General features: G+C 36.1%; 1 protein-coding gene across 1 annotated transcript; it reads right to left on the reverse strand.

Annotated features, from left to right (window-relative positions):
• Positions 1–340: 340 nt before the first annotated feature.
• Positions 341–25,586, reverse strand: LOC110940942 (ubiquitin carboxyl-terminal hydrolase 12). Its single transcript, XM_022182513.2, has 32 exons — positions 25,280–25,586; positions 24,865–24,934; positions 24,570–24,717; positions 24,316–24,473; positions 22,004–22,269; positions 20,668–20,886; positions 19,888–19,996; positions 19,186–19,301; positions 18,158–18,256; positions 16,650–16,759; positions 15,638–15,712; positions 15,469–15,547; positions 15,127–15,273; positions 14,721–14,801; positions 14,521–14,640; positions 14,300–14,422; positions 14,108–14,185; positions 13,910–13,998; positions 13,113–13,221; positions 12,943–13,011; positions 12,739–12,846; positions 7,164–7,219; positions 6,900–7,077; positions 4,272–4,373; positions 4,111–4,182; positions 3,806–3,871; positions 3,629–3,694; positions 3,460–3,543; positions 3,231–3,347; positions 3,056–3,130; positions 2,214–2,300; positions 341–695 (listed from the first exon to the last, which is right to left on the reverse strand). Exons 1-32 carry the CDS (start codon positions 25,307–25,309, stop codon positions 654–656), a joined length of 3,348 nt encoding a protein of 1,115 aa, XP_022038205.1. The 5' UTR covers positions 25,310–25,586; the 3' UTR covers positions 341–653.
• Positions 25,587–25,867: the final 281 nt, after the last annotated feature.

The following is a 25,867-nucleotide window of genomic DNA, read 5'->3' on the forward strand; positions in this document are numbered from 1 at the left end:
ACCCGTATTCGCCCTTCACCTGGATGCCACAGAAAATAATCAGGGGAGTGGGAGTCGAACCTGGGTCACAAGGAACACCAAGTTTTTCTCCAACCACTCCACCACTACCTCATTGACACCATGTAAACGAGTTGTGCAACCATTATAGTTATATATTCACCATTTTTGGAATATGAAGCTACCTTAATCATATTTACCATTTTAATTATTTTATACAAATTAATCATATTGACCTCTAGGTTTCGTTACAAGACCATGTGTAGTGGAAGACACAAATAATGCCGGTCTAACGGAGTGTGAACACACTTAACTAGTATAAATTGTGGTGAAATATAAAGGCTACAAAAATCTGTTAAATATATATAAAAAGAAATTAAAGGATAAAAATTTAAAGTTGAGGAACACACACACATACATGACACATCTATACCTCTATACATCCCAGATCCAAAATCTTGTTCACACTCTCTAAGGTACAGTAATGGGGGAACATTATCTAAACCTAACTGTTACCCCATATACAGGGATGCCTTCACAAACTTTAAACAAAGAATTACACATCTAACATTACCATAATTATGTTTTCTTTTCAGTGCGGTAAAACATTTTACCAAACTGCCCTTGCACGACCGCCAACATATTCGTGCTTTTAGCTAGTTGTAGATTCTAACTGGTTTCTCAAATGTATGTCGGTTCTGCATACACAAAAAGTAAATAAAAATATTCAGTCCCCAAACGTTAAATCTATTCTGTCGAATATGATTACGGTATTACAAAATTGGGGCAATTTCACATATACCCCTATATAACTCTGCAAAATTATAAATATCATATATACCCTTACAAAGTAGTTGAAATATCATATATACCCAATTCTTTAAAAACAATTTAATAAAAGACAATTTTACCCTTATTTTTTCTAAAACTTTGAAATGTCATATCTGACCTTTAACATCAAATATTATATTTTACTAATCTCTAGTTTAATTTATTCAGCTTAATTATATACATACATACACACACATATATATGTATAGAGGGGGAGGTTAACGTACAATATTCCTTAACGTACGAGTGTACGATATGAAATTACGCACGTTATTAAACTCAAAATCCTAATCACGCATGTTGAAAAAACCATAATCACACATGGTTATGGTTTTTCAACATGCGTAATTATGGTTTTTCAACATGCGTGATTAGGTTTTGAGTTTTATAATGTACGTAATTTCATATCGTATTACGTTAAGGAATATTGTATTTTACACTTTCACTATATATATATAGTGAAAGTGTAGTGTACAATGTGCTTATCGTATGAGCGTACGAGATGTGAATTCCACACGTTATAACCCCCATAACGAAAACCCCGCATGTTGTAAAATACCAAAGTCCGCATGTTGGAAAAAAAAACCCGCATGTTGAAAAAAAATCCGCATGTTGTAAAAAAAAACATGTAAAAAAAATTCCACATGTTATGAACAAAAATCCACATGCTGTAACTGCATCTCGTACGCATCGTACGTTAAGACAAATTGTACGTTAACCAAGCCCTATATATATATATATATATATATATATATATATAGAGAGAGAGAGAGAGGAAGGTTAACATACAAAAGCCTTATCGTACTTCACGTACGCGACAAGCGTAACCATCAGATCAGGGCCATAATCACGCATGGATCAGTTAATCACGCATGGGAGCAGTTCTTTGGTGATAACCACGCATGGGAGGTGATAATCACGCATGGGTATGTTAATCACGCACATTATGATGGTAAAAAAAATAATCACACACGTTATGTATTTGGTCGCGTAGGTTAATGTACGTTAAGCAGTTTTGTACATTATACTTTCTCTCTCTCTCTCTCTCTCTCTATATATATATATATATATATATATATATATATACACGGAGAATACTATTGTTTACGGGAAAAAATAAAAGTAAGTAAAAATAAATTTACGCTTAAAATGTGTTGTATAAAAATATGAAGTTAAAAGATGAGCATATATGAAAACGTAGAAGTTAACAAAAATAAGGGTAAAAAGATTATTTATTAGATTGTTTTTAATAAAAATGAGTATATTTGATATTTTAACTATTTTGTAAGGGCATATATGATATTTTTAGTTTTGGTTGGATATATATGAAAATTTTTCAAGTTTGTAAGGGTATATATGAAATTATTCCTACAAAATTAATGTACCTGATTTGCAGCATATGAGCGTTTGGATGTTGTGTCGGAATGCTCCAATCCCAAGTACTGTTCCCAAGCGCCATAAACATCTCTTCTCTGAAACCAAACACACCCACTAGATCTACTTAACACTTGCATATACAATATATACATAATTATAGTTATATTATGAATTAACATAACAAAAGAGGGTGTCTTAGCTATTTTTTATTGTTTTTTTGCTATATTTACAACAATGCCATACATGGTTTTTTCTTTTTTTTTTTTGTGTATTCAACCCTTCAACTTTTAGCATTGTCACGTACACCCCCCTCGAGTTTTATGTGCTTATATTTATGTACGTGTGTCAAATATAAAAACCTCTTCGTACTTATTTTTATGTACGCCTTTTGTTGGTCTATGTTTTGTTCTTGGTTTGTCTACGTTTTGTTAGGAAACGAGTCGGGTCAAATATTATACGTTTTCACAAGGCGGTTTAAATTCGAGTTACTTTACTTTTCGACTCCGCTATAACACGTGGTACCATTCTTTAACGTTAAAAAAAACAATTTTCTTACGTGATTATTTTTAAGTACATTCCGTTATAAATCCAAGTTGCTTTACGTTTCGACGTAAATTTTCTCGGTAATGAGTCAGGTCAAATATAATACGTGTTGGTGCTGATATATGTCCGTTTTCGGTTGGTCTACGGTTTGACGTAAATTTTGTTCGAAACGAGTCGGGTCAAATGTTTGACAGTATAAGTTCGAGTTACTTTAAGTTTTGACGCCGCCACAACGCGCGGCGGGTCAAAATACTAGCATATAACTATTGTTATAATAATAAATAATAAAAAAGATAGCTATGTTAACCTGAAAACGGGTGGAGACAACATCAGAATCCTGAAGGTATGTAGGACGACCCAAAGAGAGAAATGCAAACTTCCACTGATACATCATGGTTTAGAAAAATATATATATAGTTGTAAGCAATACAAAAATATAATAATTATAATATATGCCTTGGGGAATTATCATTTAAAAATACCTTAGAAAATTCCTCATCGGGAACCTGTAGTTTCTTCTGTATGCGTAATTTAACTTCAGCTAACGTTTCACCCTCTCGAATCACAAGAAAAAATGGTTCCCCGAAGTTCTGCACTTGCTGTTAATACAAAGTTATATAATAAATGAATAATAAGTTGATATAATAATAACTATAGTAAAAAGGCAGAAATATAAACATCCTATAAAATATTAAAATCATAAATACATACCTGGTTCTGAGATGTGTCTTTCGTAAAATGATAAACATGAATTAGACGATCCTGTGGACCAAGGTCCTTTTCCTCTTCTGGAATCTGCAACAAAAAACTCGCCTCAAAATCCATAAACCAAAAGAAAAATCCAAGCATTAAATGTTTAAGCTTTTAAAAATAAAAATACCTCCTCAGCACGTAACGTCCAGTATTGATCATTGATGTTCTCAATCTTTTCGTTCAGAGGAAAAATCTGAACATACAGATAATTTCAAAAGCAAATTAAAAAAAAAAACTAACAAGTTTAAAAGATGTACAAGTCAGGTCAACAATAATATATACAGAATTTGAAAAGGTCGAATACCTTGTAAATTTTGTGGTAAAAGACTTCAAGCAATCGAAGCTCTGCATCTTTATGAGACAACTCGACCTGTTCCATGTTACATCTAACAGTCAACTATAGAAGAGGTGGCAATTTCGACCCGTTTAGTAAAAAACGGGTCAGAGCTGGTTATGTTTTTATCTAATGGGTCAAACAAGTAAACTCAAAGAAACAGTTGGAAAAGAAACAGGTCGAATGGGTGAGAAAGAATCAATGGTAGCCCAAAATAATTTTTTTAACTCCCTAAAGTCAACTAGAAGTAGGTAGAGACGAGTTGATATGCTTACCTTTGTCTTAAGGTCATTGATGACATCACCGACAGTGCTTTGTTTTGGCAATCTAATAGTATGTATAACCACCTATCAATGGTCAAAAGAGATATATCAAGAAAAATGAGGAAGTCAAAAGAGAACTAAAAAAGAGTGATAGTTATAGAGTCGACACTTACTTCATCTTTTGTTGCGTGATGAAAAGCAACCTTTAGGGTTTTCAGACCTTGTAGTTCAGGAAGAGGAATATCAAGTACTTCATAATACAAAATATCTGAAGTCTGCCCAACAAAAACATTGAATTTAAACAAATGTAGCAAAAGCAAACGTAGTTTAGGGACAGTTGCTAAATGGGTGGTTGGTCGGGTTGTGTTGGCCCGAAACACTTTATGTCAACAACTACAAAATCATAGATTGATATAGGAGGTTTCCGAAAGAGCAAAATCATAGAATGATATAGGAGGTTTTCAAAAAAAAAAAAAAAAAACGAAAGGTTGGTCAGGTTGTGTCTAATTTGAATACAACTATTACTTAGGGGTGCAAACGAGCCAAGCCCGAGCCCGAGCTCGAGCTTCGAAAACAAAGCTCGAGCTAGGCTCATTGGTAGTTTCTTAAGCTCGAGCTTGGCTCGTTGGTAGTTTCTTAAGCTCGAGCTCGGCTTGTTTATTATCTATAATTTAATATATTAAATAAAAATAAGAGAAAAATGCCCGGATAGTCCCTGTGGTTTACCCATTTTTCACCTTTAGTCCCTAACTTTCTTAAATTACAGCTATAGTCCCTAAATTTTTCAATTTCGTTCCCGGATAGTCCCTGACGCGGATGGAGGTTAGTTTTTGAAGTTAAGTGGGTGCGAAATGACTAACATGCCCTTCAGTATAAAAACAAAATATATTAAATAATTGTTAAATATATATAAAATGTATAATATATACAAACATAACATATTCAGATCCCCCCCCCCCTCTCTCTCTCTCTCTAAACCACCACCACCTTCATCTCCACCGCTACCACCATAAAACCCCACCGCCTGTTAACACCTCTATCACCAACCCATCGCCCTTGCCACCTTTCACCGCCATACCACTCAGCCACCACTGCCACAACCGTCACCGCCGCCATCATCACCACTGCCACAACCACCCTCTGCCACAACCACTGCCGCCGCCGCAGATAGGAACATCTAGAACAAAAAGTATCTAACTTTCTTCATAAATCTGAAGTTTTAGCCTTTTCTGCTTCTGGGTTTTACTGTTTCTTGAATCTTGATTTCCCGGTTAAAGAATAAGCTTTTACCGGTTTTTCTTGCCGGAAAATTTGGAAATGGATTTCTGGGCTCAATCAGCAAACAACTCAGGTGACTCTTTAAACTTTTTTTTTAGATTTATTTTTTTTTTTATTGTGTGGAAGGTGGAGACGATGGCTGGAGGTGGCGGAGGGTGGAGGCGGTGACCGGAGACCCGGTGATCTCGACAGCGCTATAACTGACCGTATTGATGATGTCATTGAATTTCCACTTCCACAAGAGGAAGAACGTTTCAAACTATTGAAACTCTATTTGCACAAATATCTTTATGAGGAAGATGACCAGAAAAAATCCAAATGGCATTCACTTTTCAACAAGAAAACAAAAAAGATAGTGATTAAAGATTTGTCTAATGATGTCATTCGGGAGGCTGCTAAAAAGACAGAAGGGTTTTCCGGTTGAAGAAGATGATAGGGTGGGGTGGCATGTTTCAGATAGTGTGTTTTGTGGATTGAGGAAGATGTGAGGTTGAGGATGGGTCCACCCATCTATTTCCTTAATTAAGGGTATTTTGGTCATTTCACATCCACTTAACACAAGAAACTAACCCCCATCCGTGTCAGGGACTATCCGGGAACGAAATTGCAAAACTTGGGGAATATAGCTGTAATTTTAGAAAGTTAGGGACTAAAGGTGAAAAATGGGTAAACCACAGGGACTATCCGGGCATTTTTCTCTAAAAATAATATAAATAATAGACTGGTTTAGGCTCGCGAGCTCGATAAGTGAAGCTCTGGGTCGTTTACTAAACAAGCTAGGTTCAGGCTCGGCTCGTAAAAAAGTTTAAATAAGCTAGACTCGGCTTGTTTACTAGACAACTTCAAATAAGGGGTAAATGTTATTAAATATTAACAAAAACTAATATTACACTAAGGCTCGATAAGGCTCGACGAGCCTAACGAGCTTCACATGCCAGGCTCCAGCTCGGGCTCGATAAATTAACGAGCTTTATTTTCGTCTCGAGTTCGGGCTCTCGGCTCGTTTCGAGCTTTCCTTCGAGCCGATCTCGAGCAGCTCTTGAGCCACTCGGCTCGTTTACACCCCTACTATTACTTTATTAGTAATCTAATTGTTTCAAAAGAAATTGACAAGCAGGTTTTATGCATTATAAATACACTTTGGGTGAATTTTGACCTGTTTGACTCATTTCCTTTTATGCCGACATTTCTTAGCTTTCTGACACAATAGAGATACTCCCTCCATCGGTCCATCCGATATTTATTGTCCACAGAAATAAAAAAAACTTCAATATAAGGTAAATGCAATTAATAAAGTTTTAAGTTAGCAGAATGCCATTTTTTCCCGTGCATTTAAAACATTACTGATCTGATTTCCATAGTAAATTCTATGATGACATTAACTAATTAGGGGTAAAACAAGAAAGCTTTTAATCACAATCAGGTTATTCTTTTCTGTTAACAAAATAATTAATTCATTAGAGAACATGGTTACTATGTACAGGAAGCATAACTATGCAAAGATGTCAAAATTACAAAATTACCTGATTGTAGTGTGCCAGAATGTCTGACAGATGTTCCACTCCTCTGTATTTAATTGGTTGAGGTTTGGGTTGTTGGGAATAACAGTTATGAGACGTAAGCCTGATTTTCAATGGATCGTCTAAGTTTAATTGGGAGGCAACCCTTTCAACAACATCATCATAATTGTGGAGTTTTGACCTGAAATTTAAAATAAACAATGCAATATAATAACAGAATTATTCGAACTCGTAAAATAAAAATCAAGCATATCTTGGGGTACTCACAATTCCAGTGAGAACTCATCCTCCTTCGGTTTCTCCAGTGAACGAAAACGCACAACCTACGTCATAGAATATACATATGTGAAATTACAAAAGATGGTTCATAAACTGAACGTTGAACTTTATATATATATATATATATATATATATATATATATATATATATAGAGAGAGAGAGAGAGAGAGAAAGTGTAAAATACATTACGGCTTAACATACATCATGTACGATGATTTTGTTCTATAACATGCGTGATTAATGTTTTCAATATACGTGATTATTGTTTTCAACATGCGTGATTTTGGATTTTTGAGTTATAACGTACATGATTTTAAAATGAACATGCGTAATCATCTGTCGTACGTACGTGATGTACGTTAAGCCGTAATGCACGTTAACCTTCCTCTCTCTCTCTCTCTATATATATATATATATATATATCCTTCTGAATTTCAGATATACTATACATATGCTATTTTGTCACATCAACCAACTTTGGCCCCTCAACTTTGGCATTAACCAACTTTAGCCCCTCAACTTTAATAATGACATGTTTAGCCCCTCAACTTTAATGATGAAATGTTTAGCCCCTAACTAAAACATCAAACAACTTTAACTCTCGCGACTCGCTTATATTTATCTACGTTTCGAACCCCGCTGAGGAGCGCGAGTGGTAACCCACTAGTGAATCCTAAAAGTTATTTAGCTGCAAACATTCTTACGCTTTCTTACAAAACAGCCTTCACTAACTAACAGCTAGAGAAAATAGGAAACTTGGATCTGAGACTAGAAACCCTAGAGAAAATAGGAAAGATAAATATGTAAAATATCCTAAATAATAATAATTCAGAATATTATTCTAATATTCCCCCGCAAGTTCAGGGCGGTTAGCAATCTGCAACTTGGATCTGAGAAAATTAAACTTCTGAGAAGATAAGGGCTTTGTAAAAATATCAGCTATTTGATCATCTGTAGAGATAAACTTGACACTGAGCTTTCCTTGACTGACTTGTTCACGAACAAAATGATAATCAATTTCAACATGCTTCGTTCTAGCATGGAAAACATGATTGGCTGTGAGATAAGTGGCACCAAGATTGTCACACCAAAGTGTTGGTGCGTCAGTATTCAACCCAAGCTCATGAAGAAGAGATCGGAGCCAGATTAACTCTGCGACTGTATCCGCAATTGCTTTGTATTCAGATTCTGTTGAAGAGCGAGACACAGTTCGTTGTTTGCGCGCAGACCAAGAAATAAGATTTGAACCTAAGTAGATTGCAAATCCCCCCGTGGATCGGCGATCAATAGGACAACCAGCCCAGTCAGAGTCCGAGAAAGCCTGAAGACTAGTAGTAGGCCAATCAGAATCGGAAAACGCCTGAAGCCGATAACCGGTATTGTGGCGAAACCAAAGACCCATTCCGATGGTCCCTTTAAGGTACCTCAATATGCGTTTTACACTGTTCCAGTGATTTTCAGTAGGAGCTTGCATAAACTGACAAACCTTGTTGACCGCAAAAGCAATATCAGGGCGAGAAAGAATGGCGTACTGAAGAGCACCAGCCGTCTGCCTGTAGCGAGAAGGATCATCTAACAGGGGACTGTCATCAGGTAAAAGAACAGTGGAGGTGCTAATAGGAGTAGATATGGGTTTGCAGTTTGCCAGCCCTGCCCTGTGCAAAATTTCACCAATGTATTTGCGTTGCGAAAGAACCAAATCGTTGCCTTTGTGGACCACCTCGACTCCCAGAAAATAATGCAACTGACCCATGTCTTTAAGAGCAAAGAGAGAGTGCAACTGGTCAATGATATTTCCAACACTGGTGGGGTCGTTGCCTGTGATGATGATGTCATCAACATAGACAAGAAGATAAACCAGAGAGCCCGAGGAGTTGAGAATGAACAAAGACGGGTCTGTTTTGGACCCGTAGAACCCTAGTTGATGAAGAGCCGTGGATAACTTAGTGAACCAGGCACGAGGGGCTTGTTTAAGCCCGTACAAGGACTTTTTCAAGAGGCACACGTGGTTTGGTTTTGCCGGATCAATAAAACCAGGAGGCTGTCGCATGTAAACCGTTTCCTCCAGATCTCCATGTAAGAAGGCGGTCTGGATATCTAATTGCCGAAGAGACCATTTATTCGTCACAGCCAAGGATAAGACAGTCCGAATAGTAGCGGGCTTTATAACGGGACTGAAAGTTTCATGGTAGTCCACACCATGCTGTTGGTTGAAGCCTTTGGCAACAAGTCGTGCTTTGTACCTGCTGATTTTTCCTGTTTCATCCGTTTTCAACCTGTAAACCCACTTACAATCAACAATATTAGCATTGGGCACAGGTGGTACAAGAGTCCACGTGCCATTCCTATAAAGCGCATCCAATTCATCGGACATAGCCTGGCGCCATTCAACAGACTTGTTAGCAACGGTAAAGGTGGTGGGTTCGGTAGGAGAGAAGGTGGTGGCGGCATAGGCCGCAAGATTGTAACGGTCAGGTTGTTTGGGGTTGGGGCGAAGATTAGATGGTCGTGGACGGTGGGCCGGTTGAGAGGGAGGAGATGCAGGTGTGGATGGATCGATGGGAGAGGTAGATGGGTCAGGTGTGGGGTGTGGTGGTGAGTCAGGAGATGTAACCGGGTTGGAAACAGGTGGGGCCAAGGGTGGTAATGGTGAGTGTGCAGGTGATGATGGGGCAGAGGGTGGTTGGATAGGTTCTGGGCCGAACCCGGGTGGTGGATTTGGGAAAACGAAAATATATGGAGAATCCGGGTGGTGGTGTAGGTTGAGGTTATGGTGATGGTTGGTAGGGAAAAACTTGTTCATTAAAGCGAACATATCGAGCGATATAGATACGTTCAGTGGAAGGATCAAAACACCGATAGCCGTGATGAAATAGGCTATAGCCAAGGAAGACACAGGGGATCAAACGAAATTCAATTTTGTGACGGTTATACGGACGAAGATAAGGAAAGCATTGAGAGCCAAAGACTCGGAGGAAGGAATAATCAGGTTTGCGTTTAAAGGCATGTTCGAAAGGAGATTTGTTTGAGGAAACACGAGATGGAAGCCGATTGATTAAGTAGACGGCTGTTTCGAAGGCAAAATGCCAGAAACGTTGACGTAGACTGGATTGAGCTAAGAGAGATAGTCCAGTCTCCACAACATGACGATGGCGACGTTCAACAAAGCCATTTTGTTCGCTTGTGTGAGGGCAAGAACGTCGATGGATGATGCCAAAGTTGCGACAAAAATGTGCTAAAGGTCGGAATTCCCCGCCCCAATCAGATTGAAGACACTTTAATTTGGTGTTAAACTGTCGTTCGGCCATGGTAACAAAGTGTGTAAGGGTAAGATACACATCTGATTTTTGAGGTAAACAGTAAAGCCACATATAACGGGTGCAATGGTCAACACATAGTAGAAAATAGCGGTGCCCGTCAATAGACGGTGAGGGAGAGGGACCCCAAACATCACAATAAACAAGATCCAAAATATTATTACTACGAAAATTAGAATCAGGTAAAGACAATTTCGAAGATTTTCCCATTTGACAAGAAGAACATAAATTAAAAGATAATTTGTCCGAAACAGGTAAAGAACAATGAGAAACAACTGAACGAAAAACTTGAGCATGAGGATGTCCCAAACGTTGATGCCAAACACTCGAGGAAGCTTTGACAGCAGTAAAGGCAACCTTGGGCATAGACTTGAGTTGTGGAAGGCGGATGGAGTACAAACCCTGCCCACTGGGGCCCGAAAGGAGGGTAGTGCGTGTAGACTCGTCCTTCACAACAAAATAAGAAGAGTGAAATTCAAAAAAGACATTATTGTTAGTACAAAATTTTTGAACAGATAAGAGGTTTTGTTTTAGTTCGGGAACATGAAGAATATCAGACAGTTTGAAGGTTTTATTTGGTGAATAGATATTTGAAGAGCCAATATGAAAAATGGGTATAGAGTTACCGTTACCAACAAGTAAGGAATCATTACCACAGTATCCCTCAGAATTGTCCATGCTAAATAGGTCTGGTGTGGCATGATGGGTGGCACCAGTGTCGGGCTTCCAAGCCGTGCCAGAAGTAGAAGCAGCATCCGAATGTGTTGCATAGTTGGCTTGTGGCGGTGTTGGAGTTTGATGTTGCTGATTTGGGCACTGAGATGGTATATGACCAATTCCACAACGGTTGCAATGGCCATAAACAGTATTTTGAGTGGAAGCCCACGAGAATTGTCGTCCATTACCGGTACCATTATCTCTAGGGCGGTTATTGTTGAAATTTCCACCCCGAGCATTGCCACGCGAGTAGCCACGAGAGTTTCGACCTCCGCGATTGTTGTTGAAGGAGCGAGCGCCGTAGTGGGCTTGAGGTCGTGGTGAAAAAGAAGGATTTAACTGTTGTCCCAATTGTGTTGCAATTAACTGGATGCTTTGAAGTTGTTGTTGCAGTTGATCGAGAGTCGATTGATTAACCGAAGGAGAGGCAACAGCAGTCGAGAATGAATTTGGTACAGTATTGGCCATGAAAGCTTTTGGATTGCTGGCTAGAAAATTAGTAACAGCATAGTCATGGTCACAAAGAAGAGTGTGAAGTTCAGGAAAGGTTACCGGTGGGGAGCGACCGATCAAACTAGACTTAAGACCATTGTATTCTTCCCGTAGTCCCGCAATTGTAAACATGACCAGATCTTTGTCCTTCACCGGCTCCCCAATATTGGCAAGGGCTGTTGCGTAAGTTTGAGCCCTGCACAAATATTCAGCAGGTTTTTCATCGCCTTTCTGTTGTATGCGAAGCAGCTGATTTTTGAGAGTGAATTCGTGTGATGCCGTGGCAGGGACATAGGCCCGTTCTAGTGATAACCAGACCTCACGAGAGGTTTTCCCTTGAACATGCTGATAAGATTCTTCAGACACAGTGGATATGATTAGGGTTCTGATGTGAGCATCATTAGAGATCCACGGGACGTAACTCGGGTTGTCAGTTGTAACAGCTTCCACCGTCACTTTCTGATCGGGGCATGGAATTGTTCCATCCACATAACCGAAGAGATTATGTGAAGTGAGAAACGATTCAATCATAGAACGCCAATAGCCATAGTTTGTTGGTTTTAGGGTGAAAGCGAATTTGTGAGAATTGTGAGTGGTTTTCTCTTGATTGGAGAAAATCAGAATTGCCGCCATTAGAATTGGTAGAAATAAGCTGTTTGAACAGTTGATCGGCAGAATAAATTGACCAGCAGCGATCTGTTAATTTGCAGCGACTATTGATCGGCAGTTTGTAATGGCCGATGAGTTTTAGGGTTTATTGAAGAAGATGAAATTGATTGGCTCTGATACCAAATCAATTCATGAAAAAGATACGTGTTTGTTGAATGAATAAAACTGAATACAAAAAGATGAATAAATAGACTAGAAACCCTAGAGAAAATAGGAAAGATAAAAATGTAAAATATCCTAAATAATAATAATAATTCAGAATATTATTCTAATACAAGATAATCAAGAAACTTGATGAACTAATAATAAACTTGACTAGCACAAAAACCAATACAGTAAAATCATAATAGAAAATTGCATAGCATACCTGGCGATTATGAACATACTCTAGAAAAGATGGAACATCAGGATAGCGACATTTTACAGTTCCAGCCTGAAGAGGTTTCTGGAAGCAAATGATGTCCCCGTCTTCAAGCTATAAAACAAAAAAATTGTTGGTCCTCGACTCATCGTTATAACACTTGACTAAAGAAAGATGTTACTGTACTGATATGGAAAGTTGGAAACATACCTGACTAGCCCTAAATGTGAGCTTTTTATCAACATGTTCGCACATAACATTAGGTTCAAACTTAATTTCCTGAAATAGAAAAGAGTAAATCAGGATTTAATCTGATAGATTCATAATAGAGTATAGCATCATAACAGATTAACAAAATATAAAGAGATTGATAGCTTGACCTCAAAGAGTTCTATTTCTTCATTAGGCGCAAAGCCAGCCAGTTCGTTTAGCTTTGTCAGTATTTCTGTAGGCTTTCCAGTACCCTTCACGAAGAGCCGCCCAACATACCTGACATGTTGAAAGAAATAAAAAAGATATAACACAGTGAGCATTATGCTGAAGAAAAAAATTCCAATTATAACGGTCGCATTATATCTATTACATTTGCAAGTTTTGTGAATAGTATTTCTCTTTGATTGGTCACTTGGTTTTAATTTAATTTTCTTTTTAATTTTCAATTTTACTCCTTATACTATTAATAATATACACTTTTAACTCATTTAATTTGCATTTGATATGATTTTCTTTGATAACTTGCGTTCATTAACTTTTAAAAAAAACTGAATACAATTGTGTTCATCTTTTTATATCCTCAACATTCCGATATTAATTTTATTGAAAACGCGACGAACCAAACTAATTTCAACCGAACACTATCGGTACCGGTATTCGTTTTTATGGTTTTTGATCGACGTATAATACGTGTCGATATCATATTGGGTATAAAACGACTTTATTCTTTTGGTTCTCTTTCGGTTGTAACGAGTGCCGGTACCGTAATGAACCAAACCGCTACTGACCTAAATCTCCCTGCGTAGAGCGGGTGAATCCCACCAGTTATAATACAATTAAGGTCTTTTAATAGTGTTCTCACAAAACAAATTCTCTTTAGATCCTGAGTCCTATATATACACATACACACACACACACACACATATATATATATATATATAGAGAGAGAGAGAGAATTGGCTACCGAAGCTCCTCTTTTAAAGGGTCATAAAGCTTAAAGAAAAGTAAAATCTCCTCCTTAGTTTTTGCAGGTGGGGGAATTGGCTGTGAATTCTACATCAATAAGAAAGTCGGTGAACTTTATAAGATAAACTTTAAATATAACATAAAAGGGAGTTCTATGTATATGAATATATATATATATATGTATATGAAATATTACCTGCCCAAGTTCTACCTCAAGAAACAACTTAAGTTCAGCATTGTTAGCCTTATTCGATACCTCCCTCAAATGCCCAACCTAGAAACACAAATAGATTTAACATGTTAATGATCACTAATAATCAAACTACTATATAAATGAACAGATTTTTAATGTTTTATAACCCAAAAAGAACATAGTACAAATACATACAGACTGAGCTTCTTCTAGAGGAGTCAATGGACGATTTGGACGATAAGTATGATTTTGACGCTTAGCCCAAAGCCAGAAACGTTGACATTGTACCGGTATACCCAATTCTTTAGCTACTTCCTCCTAAAAAAAAAACATTTGGAAGTTACTAAAATAAGTTTCATTGTAATCTCTAAGATATAACTATAATTGAGTAGGTAACCAGTGATAAATGATAATACCTTGAAAAGGGCAAAAGATACTTGCTTTTGGATACGGAAACTACGAACTTTATCATGATCCACTAGATCGAAAAATATGTTTTTCCCTATTTGTTCATGGAGATTCTCATCACGAGCAACCTACTCATGGTAATTTAACAGGTTAGTAAAGTTACATATGAGGATTTAAGCTTTTTTAAATGGTTCATGAAAGGTGTAACCTTTATGATGGTATACAAATGTGCTTCTGCTTTCTCTTTCCTTTTTTGCTCTTTCTCTTCTTGTTCTTTCTTCAATCTTATCTGTAATTTCATTGATGGACAAAACGGGTCAAACAGACTATATATATAAGATAAACTTTGTAATCAGAATTTGTATCAGATTGTAGTTGGTGTAATTAGGGCTACATGAGGTAGGTGTTTACATAGAACACCATATTACACATATAGTCCCTATACTATTATACTTTGTCTAATAAAATATAACTTAAATCTTAGAAGTTCCCCCATTTATTTGAACTTATTGAACCGTTTAAGATAAAACACAACCCGGCCCATTCATCACCCGTAAGTAGGTCAAAAAATGGCACCTGTGCAACAAACTCTATCAATAAATTGACAATCTTACCCTCAGGTGCTCTGCCACATCCTTCTCATCAACATTACAGATTATTTTCTCCTTGTCACTTTCACGTATGTACACAAGCATATACGCATTTGAATACTTCGTAAACTTAAATGGAGAGTTATTGAACCCAGGATTTGCTTGAGGTAACTGTTCCACAAGAGTAATCATTAATTTGAGTTTCAGTCAAATGTGTCTCGCGTTAGATTTGAAATAAACAATTTCAGTTTACAGTAAAATTCATCGCAACACAAATTATGGCGAAAATGGATTTGATGTAGGATTCGAAAATATATGTTTTCACTAAAATCCACATCAGAACATATTACTTGTTTGACGAATTACCTCTTCCTCGCCTCCATATTGTTCATCCATCGCTCTCTTCATGTCTTCTTTAGTTACACGTTCATCGTCAAATTTCAGCCTAACCAAGAATTCCATTAAACAATTAATAATTTAGGAGAAACTGCATAAAAAGAATGTGACAAACTGCTAATTCGCAATATTTGTGTACCACTGATCAGAGAGTGTTGGCCGAATATAGGCGTAATAGTGTCCACCGTGGACGCCACCACTGTGAACCAATACACTGCACAAAGCATTGAACTTGTCTTAGCACCAAATGTTGATATCCACCACAATATGTGTGGAAAAAACACTATAGACCAAACCCTAGTCCATGGATCGTGGTACGTTCCTGTACGCGAAACGAAAAATAGTACGCGGTTCGTGCATTTCTTAAAATTCGGTACCGTCCGGGGGGTAGGTTCATTCGGACCACCAATTCGGTAAGTGGTACCGTAGTCTGGTACATGGTATCATATACAAACTAAGTTTACACTTTTTTATGTAAAAATATACAAGTTTAGGGAATAGATGTAAACTAGTGAAAGATAAGAGGGGTTAAATGGTAAAAATACACAAACTACTTTAGACCTAAAAAGGCTAATTTTTCACCCCATTCGTAACTTCCGCCGTCGACCACCGTAAACTATGTTTCAATTCATTGCGTCAAAATCCAATTTCAGGTTTGAATCTACCTTTTTGTTTCCGGTTCCGAAACAACGAATTAATCAATCAGGTACGCAATTTATAGTAATTAGGGTCGAATTTATTGAAAATAGGATACGCCCTAATTTCCCAATCCGGATCGCGAACCCATGGCGTTCTGGTCCCTTTTTTACCCGATTCCGGTATGTACAATCTGATTCACGAAACGCGGGGGTGCGGCAAATCCTGTGACTATGGACCAAACAGTGTACATGTTGAAAAATTAGACTTTTACCAACTCTTCAATTTACCTAATCGTAATTTAAAAACTATCTAAGTTAAGAAAATAAACAAGCTATACATGCTTTGATTGTTTTTAAATACTTCTACTACACTTTCACCACTACGATAACTTTTTTTAAATTATCATATTACAGCTTATCTATATAAAACTTTGAGGTGGATAAACTATGTTACTGTTACACGTTTAAATTGTAGGCATATATATTTTTATATATATGGATGTACTGTCAGACCTGTGAAGAGTATACAGATTGCGAACACTTCTGTCTGCCTGGGGTGACAAATACTTCCCATTTTCTCTATCAAGATCAAGTTGCAATGGAAATTCATAGCGATCATTTATCTGTCAAATTCAATAAAATTATCTAAATGATAATGCTTTAGCAAGTAGCTTCATGGTAGCAAAAATTCCCATTGTAACAATTGAACCAACTAAAAATGATTTACATTTTTTCTAGATTTCTTGCTATACTGATACTGTAAGTTGAACAGAAGATACATTTTGAACCCATAAAGGATCATTCTGTATGCAATATATATATATGTATATATATATATATATATAGAGAGAGAGAGAGAGAGAGAAGCCGGTTATTGTACAATATGGCTTAACGTACATTGCGTACGCGAGGCATTATCAACATGCGATTTTGGTATTATTGAACGTCATGCGATTTGGGTTATCTTTTATAACATGCGATAATTATTTTTTATACACACATGCGATTTATATATACACATGCGAAAATGGTTATTTTTTTGAACATACGAAGTTCTGATTTCCAACATACGATTTCTTGTTATAAACGTGCGATTTCTAATCGCGTACGTAATGTACGTTAAGGCCAATTGTACGAGATGCTTTTTCTATATATATATAGGGTTAGATTCATTAGTGAACAACGCCTTTGATTGTGAACACTAGTGAACTAATCCTAGCCCTTGGTTATCAATACACAAGTGTAAATCAATGGCCAGGATTTGATGATGAAAATACACTAGTGTATTTTACGATTTGATGATGTAAATCAACGGTCAGGATTTGTTCACTCAGTTCACAAATACATTAGTGTTCACTCTAGAACCCCACCCTATGAATATATATACCATCCTTTATTGCGAGAACCAATGAGAACACAACCAAAAAGACCTAAAAAATCTTGAAAACACACAAAACAATTTTTTTTTTTAAATCGCTAATTTTCGTCATCAGCGAAATTTTTATAAAAAAATATTTTTAAAAAAAATTGTGTTTTTTAGGTTTTTTTTTTTTTTTTTTTTTTGGGGGGGGGGGAGAGGGGGAGGTTTTTTTAGGTTTTGGGTGGTGTAGCGGGTTTATTTTGTTGTGTTCACATTGGTTCTCGCAATAAAGGTGGTTCTCGCATGAACCCTACCCTATCTACATATGTGTACATTTGCATGCTACATATATGTATATCGCCAATCTACATATACTTTTTATGATTTTTTTATTTTTACAATAATAACACGTTAATAAAGAAAGTTGAGAGAAAAATTTAAAAAAATGACTTGGTTGATAGTGGTTCTCTGAATTTCTCAAATAACTTGTGGTGTGTGTATATATATATATATATAAAGAGAGAGAGAGAAAGAGAGTAGTATTGCCTTAATATTAAAAGAAAATACAAACTACTATTCATAACAACCTAGTGGGCATATAAATAACAACATGCATAACGAAAAAAATAATTAACGAAATAACAGAAAAACTGCAACTAACCTTCACCATTGTATCTCGCATGAAATCATATTCAAAACGTTTTAGTTGGAGCTGAAGAACAGGGGGGAAATCAATGAACAGAACACCCTTCTTTGCATCCTAAGAGTTCATATTTCACAGAATTAGATTGATACTTTAATACTATAGTTAAACATTAGCATTTATAAAAAAATGGATCTAAAAAAGTGTGTTAGGGTCAACCTGACCTAGAGGTGTGCACAGTTCGGTTCGATTTTATGGTAAACCGAAACGGTAACCAAAATGTTCGGTTTTCGCCTTTTCGGTTATTGAAAAACGTTCGGTTTCGGTTTTAGCAATGATTCGGTTCAGTTTTTCGGTTTTAAACAAAATTATGTAAGATTCATAAAATAAAAAGTATAATCCATGATTCAAGAATCTTTCTTATTTACATTTAAGTTATTATATTTAACCTTTTTAATTAATATTGCTCACATAAATCTAACCTTCTAATCTATTTTTATGTTTCTCCAAAGTTTTTCTTAAGACATATTCTTTTATAATACTTTGAAAATCATTAAATTTATATTAAGATATTTTCTTTTGTTATTTCTTGTAGGCAATGGATAAATCATTTCAAAGATAGATAAACATGTTAATGTTTTTATTATAAATACTTAACATTCAAGAATAAAACTAATAATTCCTAAAACAAACATTAAAAAATGAAATGTAAAACCGTAACCGAGCCGTTTCGGTTCAGCTTTTTGTGTGGTTCGGTTTTCTGCTCACCCCTAAACTGACCGACCTGTTTTGACACGTTACCCAACCCGCCCATTTTACCACCTCTACCTTTTAGAGTTGTATAGCGAGTTTATCGTGAGTTAGCATACGTCCTCTAAGCTTTTAGTAGTTAAATCATCAGTTATGTAAAGTTAACTTTATTATCACTTCTGATCAAGTAACATGAAGCTCCTATGGCCAAATTTTGAGATTAATTAAGATGTGAAAACTTGAAACTTGGATCCAAAAGGTTAGAAAGTAATAAAAGCTATAAAAAATTATCCAACCTGTAACCCATGTTGCTCAGCATGATACTTGTTATCACCTTCAAGTCGTTCAACCTCCACATACTTGTCAAAAGAAGCATAGACATCACGACACCCTTTGACATCAAGCTGAAGGTCTAAAACAGTATGAAGAAGATAGATATTATTACATGTGGCACGTTCAACCCATTTATAACGAAAATATGTCCTTTCGGATTGTATTTGTTATTTGTTTAATAACAGGTCAAACAGGTTCCCTATAAAAATAGCTAAATTTGATAAGTTAACAGCTCAGAAGTCACCAAACAAGTATTCCAATGCATTCAACATCCTTACTCGTTTTGTTTAAAAGAAACGAGTAAAGTACACAGATGGTTCCTATGGTTTACCAAAATCTTGGATTTGGTACCTAGCTTTCCAAAAGGACACAAATAGTCCCTGTGGTTTGCACTTTTTAACGTATTTAGTCCCCAACCAACAACTCTAAAGGTTTTAGCAGGTCCACGTTAGGGACTAAATGTGCTACAAAGTGCAAACCACGGGGACCATCCATGTACTTTTGGAAAAAGTTGGGGACAAAATGCGTTACAAAGTGCAAAGCACAAGGACCACATGTGTACTTTTAGAAAGCTAAAGACCAAATGCAAAATTTTTGTAAACCACAGGGACCATCCGTGTACTTTACTCTAAAAGAAACTATATGAGCAAAGCAGAGATATGTACCATAAAATGATTCCTTCCTTGTTGACTTGTAGTCAACATTTATGCATTCAATGTAGTTCATATGATGCCCTTCGAATAACTGTTGAATTGTGCCCTCCACAACAGTTCCCTTCACAATGATAAACAGGTAAGATCAAAGAGTAAAAGTACTAAATCATGTATTAAAAGGGGGCACTTTCATATATACCCTTACAAAGTAGTTGAAACATCATATATACACTTACAAAGTAGTTGATATATCATACATACCCAATTCATTGAAAACAATTTTATAAATGACGATTATCATTATTTTTCCAAAAATCTGAGATCTCATATATGACCTTTAACTTCAAATATTATATTTACTCATTTCCAGCTTAATTTATTTAGCTTAAATATGTTATAGGGTCAAGTTATTCTACAAAGCCTTCTAATTGTAAGAAGTGTAAGAAGGATTTATAGAGTGACAAGTGTCCAATAACCTAAAATTAAACCAAATACATCACCACCCAAAACCTAAACACCCACCCCCACCCCACCCCACCACCACCCAAATAAGCTTAAAATGTGGTATATAAAAATATGAAGTTAAAAGATGAGCAGATATGAAAACTTGAATTTAAAAAAATAAGGATAAAATGATTATTAATTAGATTGTTTTTAATAAATTGGGTATATTTGATATTTTAACTATTTTGTAAAGGATATGTATGATATTTCTAGTTTTGGTTGGGTATATATGAAATTTTTCAAGTTTGTACGGGTATATATAAAATTAATCCTAAAAAAAACACATACCTTCATTTTATCTTCAAGTTTCTCACAAAGAACCCTATTGAGTTCCTGAACATCATGCTGCATAAAAGAATCATACGTATCCCAACCGAAAGATTTGGTCAACTCTTTTGTGGCAACACTTGTGTCACTGTACTGAAGCTTGTAAAATAGACTTTGTAACGCCAGAGGAATGCTCCCTGACGGCATATCGTTCTCGGTTGTGGGCATGTGATACACAGCCTGGTTCATAATGGACATATAAGCGCCTTCTTGCTCAAGTTACCAATAGAGGTGGCAATATGGGTGAGGGTGGGTCGGACGGGCCAGCTTGCACAGTTTTTGTCTTTCTTAAATTCTACATATAACTGGTGTTTTAACTCTTTAGTAATACTAGAAACCTATACTATTAGAATGACCGTTTTAATTTTGAAATACAGTAATTTAGAAGATCTATGCATTTGTCAAAGAGTAAAATGTCATTTTCATCCCTAAGGTTTGGCCAGTTTTGAGACTTTCATCCAAAGGTTTGTTTTTCCGCACCTGTATCCAAAAGGTTTGAAATCTTGCCATTTTCATCCGGCTCGTTAACTCCATTTATTTTCTCCGTTAAGTCAGGCGTATTTTCGTCTTTTTTGTTAACTTAAAGAGCAATTCGGTATTTTAAATGCTTGTACATTATGCTAAATGCTTGTACATAAAGTGAAAAAGTTCAAATTGCCCTTTAAATTAACAAAAAAGAAGAAAATACCCCTGACTTACAGAAAAAAATGGATGGAGTTAACAAGTTGGATGAAAATGGCAAAGATTTCAAACCTCTTGGATCCAGATGCGGAAAGACAAACTCTTGGACGAAAGTTGCAAAACTGGCAAACCTTAGGGACAAAAATGGCATTTTACTCTTTGTCAAATCTTTCATAACTTTATCCACAAGGTCAGGAAAGAAAAAGTAATTCTACCTTTTTTTTATTGGTTCTTAATTATTAGAATAAAAAAATGTTTGATTAAAGAAATTCCATTTTCAAGGATATGGTATCTCTAATGAATAAAGTTGAATCCGTAAATTTTCAAATCATCAAAACTTATAAAATATAGAAAGCTAGTTTAAATGTAGTTTAAAGCTTGATGCTCGCATCCTGATCAATATTATAATAACTGCAGATTCTCGCCAAAAACCCTTTCTTATATTATTACATTGACAGTATATTTTTTATACAACACTTGAAAGGTTTAATGTTTTAGAATACATTTGACCTGTAAAGATGCAATGTAAACCAAATCGACCCGTTCAACTATAAGTGGGTCAAAATTGCCACCTCTAGTTATGAGCGAGCATTGAATAACCAGTATAAATACCAACCTTCCTGAAATAAGGGATGTGGTACAATGTCTGAAGTAAAGAGTTCATATAGCAAGTAGCACCTTGATTTTTAAGCCCAACATAACCGGTTTCTTTCTTTGAATCATGTGACCAGTAATCAACAACCTTCCGGACTGCCACTTCAGCTTCAACTACGCATGTATCGTTTAAAAGATATCCTCTACTGGGGTCGTATAGTTCACTAAGAGGCATAAATGACGTGAAACCCCAATCACTTTCTCGGGCATTGAACTGATGCTGGGTATCTGCGAGGAGAAATAAGTCATACACTCGTAATTATCACTGAATCACAAACCCAAGATTCTAGTGTTGATGAGAGCAAGAAAAGTGATGGAAGATATTTAGAATATTTAAACACAAACATCATTGTCCATAAAAGTTAAAAGATCTGATAAATTATATAAACTTAGGATAACTTTAATGAAAACCTCAATTGGGAGTTTCTAGCATGGGGTCAAGTTATTCTACAAAGGCTTCTAATTGTAAGAAGTGTAGGATTTATATAGTGACAAGTGTCCAATAACCTAAAACTAAACCCACTACATCACCACCAAAAACCTAAACACCCACCCCCACCCAAAAACCTAACCCCCCCACCCCACCAAAAAACCTAACCCCCCCCCCCCACCCCCCAAAAACCTAAAAAAACCTAACCCCCCCCCCCCAAAAAAAACCTAAAAAAAACTAAACATCCACCCCCACCCAAAAACCTAAACCCCCACCCCCTCGGCAAAAAAAAAAAAAAAAAAAAAATTAGGGTGGGTGATGTGGGGGGGGGGGGGGGGTAGGTTTTTGGTGGTGGTGGATGTTTAAGGTTTTTTTTTTTTTTTGTAGTGGGGTTTTTTTGTGTAGTGGGTTTTTTTAGGTTATTGGACACTTGTCACTCTATAAATCCTTCTTACACTTCTTACAATTAGGATCCTTTGTATTTGATCCTAATCCTTCTAGCATGTAATAGGTTGCAGATTTCCAACTAATATATAAGTGTTTTTCACATTCACAACAAATAGAAACTTTATATACTATATGCTATATGGTTTTGACCATTAAGACTACCTTGTTAAAACAATGAATGTCTACTTACGTAAACAATGTTCTAATACATCAAACACATAAAATACGTAGAATATCGTAAGCCAAAAGCTGATGATTAACACTTTTAAGAGAGTAAGAAGCAAGCATCCACACACAATACGTAGAGCATCATATCATCTATCCTTCGAATCGAATACGCCCACATGAATATTACTATTTGCACTCTATGTCTCTTCTTGATTTTTCAAAAGAATAAACACTTTGTAACTAAAATAAGAGCTTTAAAATTGCCATCAAAGCTTCAAAATTACAAAATGCATTGAAACTGCAGGTTAACAAAGTTGTGCTGCATATGTAACTAGAACAAAAATCATTTTCGGACTTCTCATTTCAAAGATTCATGCAGCCAACTTCTTGCGCATGCAAAAATAAGAACCTAAACACCACCTACAAGTAATCCGACCGAAACAGGCAAAAAAAGAAGCCACTGAAGATACTGAAAAACACTAGAGGGTAGAGACCAGAAATTGAAGTTGAAGTTTGTTTGTTGTTGAATCTTATACGCATGATACATGGAAACAGAACTTTGTTAAATCTTCACTGGGCTCTTTGTTTTAAAAAGATATCAACATATCATGTTGTGATTACATACTGGCCAGATGTCATCTTAAATTCTCTACCATTCATTATTATTTTCATCTTCTGGTGGGAAGCTTGAACAAAACAGGGACTACCAATATTGCTCACACGCAGACGTACAAAAGCTTAAACTTTTTGAGTTTTTGGCATCAACTAAAACATTTAAAGAAAGTACATTTTTTTCTAACTAAAACCGTCCAATACATCAAATTGAAAACATGAAGGAAACACAATAATAAATTAATCTCAACATGTGACATCGTTTGCAACTTGATAAATTCCACCAGTTTGGAATGTTCCATTAGCAATGCAAACTAGAATCTCCATGTGCAATTATATATAAAAAATCCTGAGGGCTGAAAAATACACCAGATGTGGATGCTAGACATAGTATAGACATTCAGCTGGTCAGTAAATGTGTATAGCTTATAAAATGGTTTATAGCCTTTAAAGAACTTAAAGAAGACTCTCATTTCTCATCCGACATCATACAATTAAATTCTCCTTAATGCTTCTTTTGTATGGTAGTTAACTTCTTGCAAAATTGTATTTCATGAAGTGTATTGTATAATCCATCTTAAACACTATTAATGTGCAATAATAAGCAAGATAATTACCTTTTCGCATGGTGAACTTGCTATGAATTTGATTAACCACAGCTAGGCTAAACTGAGCATATCTACTCCAACCATATGGCAATGTGGTGGAATCAGCAACATCAAGATACATTGACAAATGGTCCACGTTGTTTCCTTTCGGGAATATAAGCACTCGCCTGATCAACACACCATATCAGCAAAACACTATAAACCAATCACCACAGCAATATCTAATTGAAAAAACACAGATTCATATCTAAAACAAAATATACCATTTATATCCACCAACAAAGAAAACTTCAGAGTACAACTTCTTGCCAGTCAATCTCGAGAAATTCTCTATCGTCCACGTAAACCTTGCTGTTGGCGGATCATCAACTACCGGTGCATCAACAGCATTAACAGCTTCCGCAGGTGCAACTAACCAAACAAAAAAGGCACTACATAGGTCAAGTACTTGATTCATTAATTAACTATCAATCAAATTGCATATATCTACACCAGCATTCCAGCAACAAACACACAGATTCACCGACGTTAAACCGAACAACACAAATCCATAAATACCTTCCATCGGTTGAGGTCCTTCAGCTGCAGCAAACTCCGAATGTGGCACTAGCATCTCTTCCTCTTCTGGCTACAAAATTAAAATCAAATAATCATAATAATAATAGTTATGATAATAAGCAAATTGGATCTGGATACAAATCTACAAATTCAAAACCCTAGCAAACAAACAGTTCCAAAAATAGTAAAAAGCAGGAAACAGGAGCACTTTTAGATCAAATTTCAGATTCGATAACGATCGTTAAACAGATCGAGCTCGATAAACAGATCAAAACAGAGTAATTATGCATCTAAAAACAAAAATTATAGATACAGATATACGGCAACATATCGTGTGTGCATGTACGTGACTGAGTGTGTGTGAATTAGTGTGTGTGCGTATGAAATGAAATGATGTTATTGTTGCGGTTGTTACATCAATTGGAGGCGGAGTCATGAGAGTCATCTACGGCGGCGATTGGTGGCGGGATTTGATCGGAAAATCGGCGATTGGTGGTTCCGTATAGAACGTGATGTTTGATCGAGAAAAGAAAAGGGGGCTGGTTTAGGTGGGGTTGAGGGTAATTTTGGTATTTCACTAGATGGGAAAAAGGGGGCTGCTGAGAAACGTTGGAGAGAAGACTCTGGTGTCTTGGACAGGTATCGGTGGATGTATTTTACTGAAATGACCGAAAAGACCTCGTGTATTGAGTTTTTTTTTTTTTTTTTTTTTAAATTCAGAGGGGAGATTTGAGTAGCATAGTTCGATTTATTATGGTTTCGGCACTTAATATAACAGCTAAAACATAATACTCAAAAAAAAAAAAAAAAGTTATGATATGCCTAAAAGTACTCTATCAAAAATTATATTATAGTAACATTTAATAGTAATTGTTCTGATAGTATCAATACCGGTACTCATATTTGGTCGGAATCAACGTGGTACCAATATTATTGGGATGATATCAGTTTGATTCATCATGGTACCAGTAACGGTTCATTTCGTTATGTTAAAAAACAAACA

This window comes from Helianthus annuus, chromosome 5, assembly GCF_002127325.2.
Source record: "Helianthus annuus cultivar XRQ/B chromosome 5, HanXRQr2.0-SUNRISE, whole genome shotgun sequence".
In the NCBI taxonomy this organism is placed as follows: Eukaryota; Viridiplantae; Streptophyta; class Magnoliopsida; order Asterales; family Asteraceae; genus Helianthus; species Helianthus annuus.

Coding starts and splice junctions, on each gene's coding strand:
- LOC110940942 (XM_022182513.2), bottom strand. CDS start 25,309: ATGACTCTCATGACTCCGCCTCCAATTGAT. Junction 19,997..20,667: donor AACTTGAAGATAAAATGAAG/GTATGTGTTTTT, acceptor ATCATTGTGAAG/GGAACTGTTGTGGAGGGCAC. Junction 15,548..15,637: donor CCAACACTCTCTGATCAGTG/GTACACAAATAT, acceptor ATTCTTGGTTAG/GCTGAAATTTGACGATGAAC.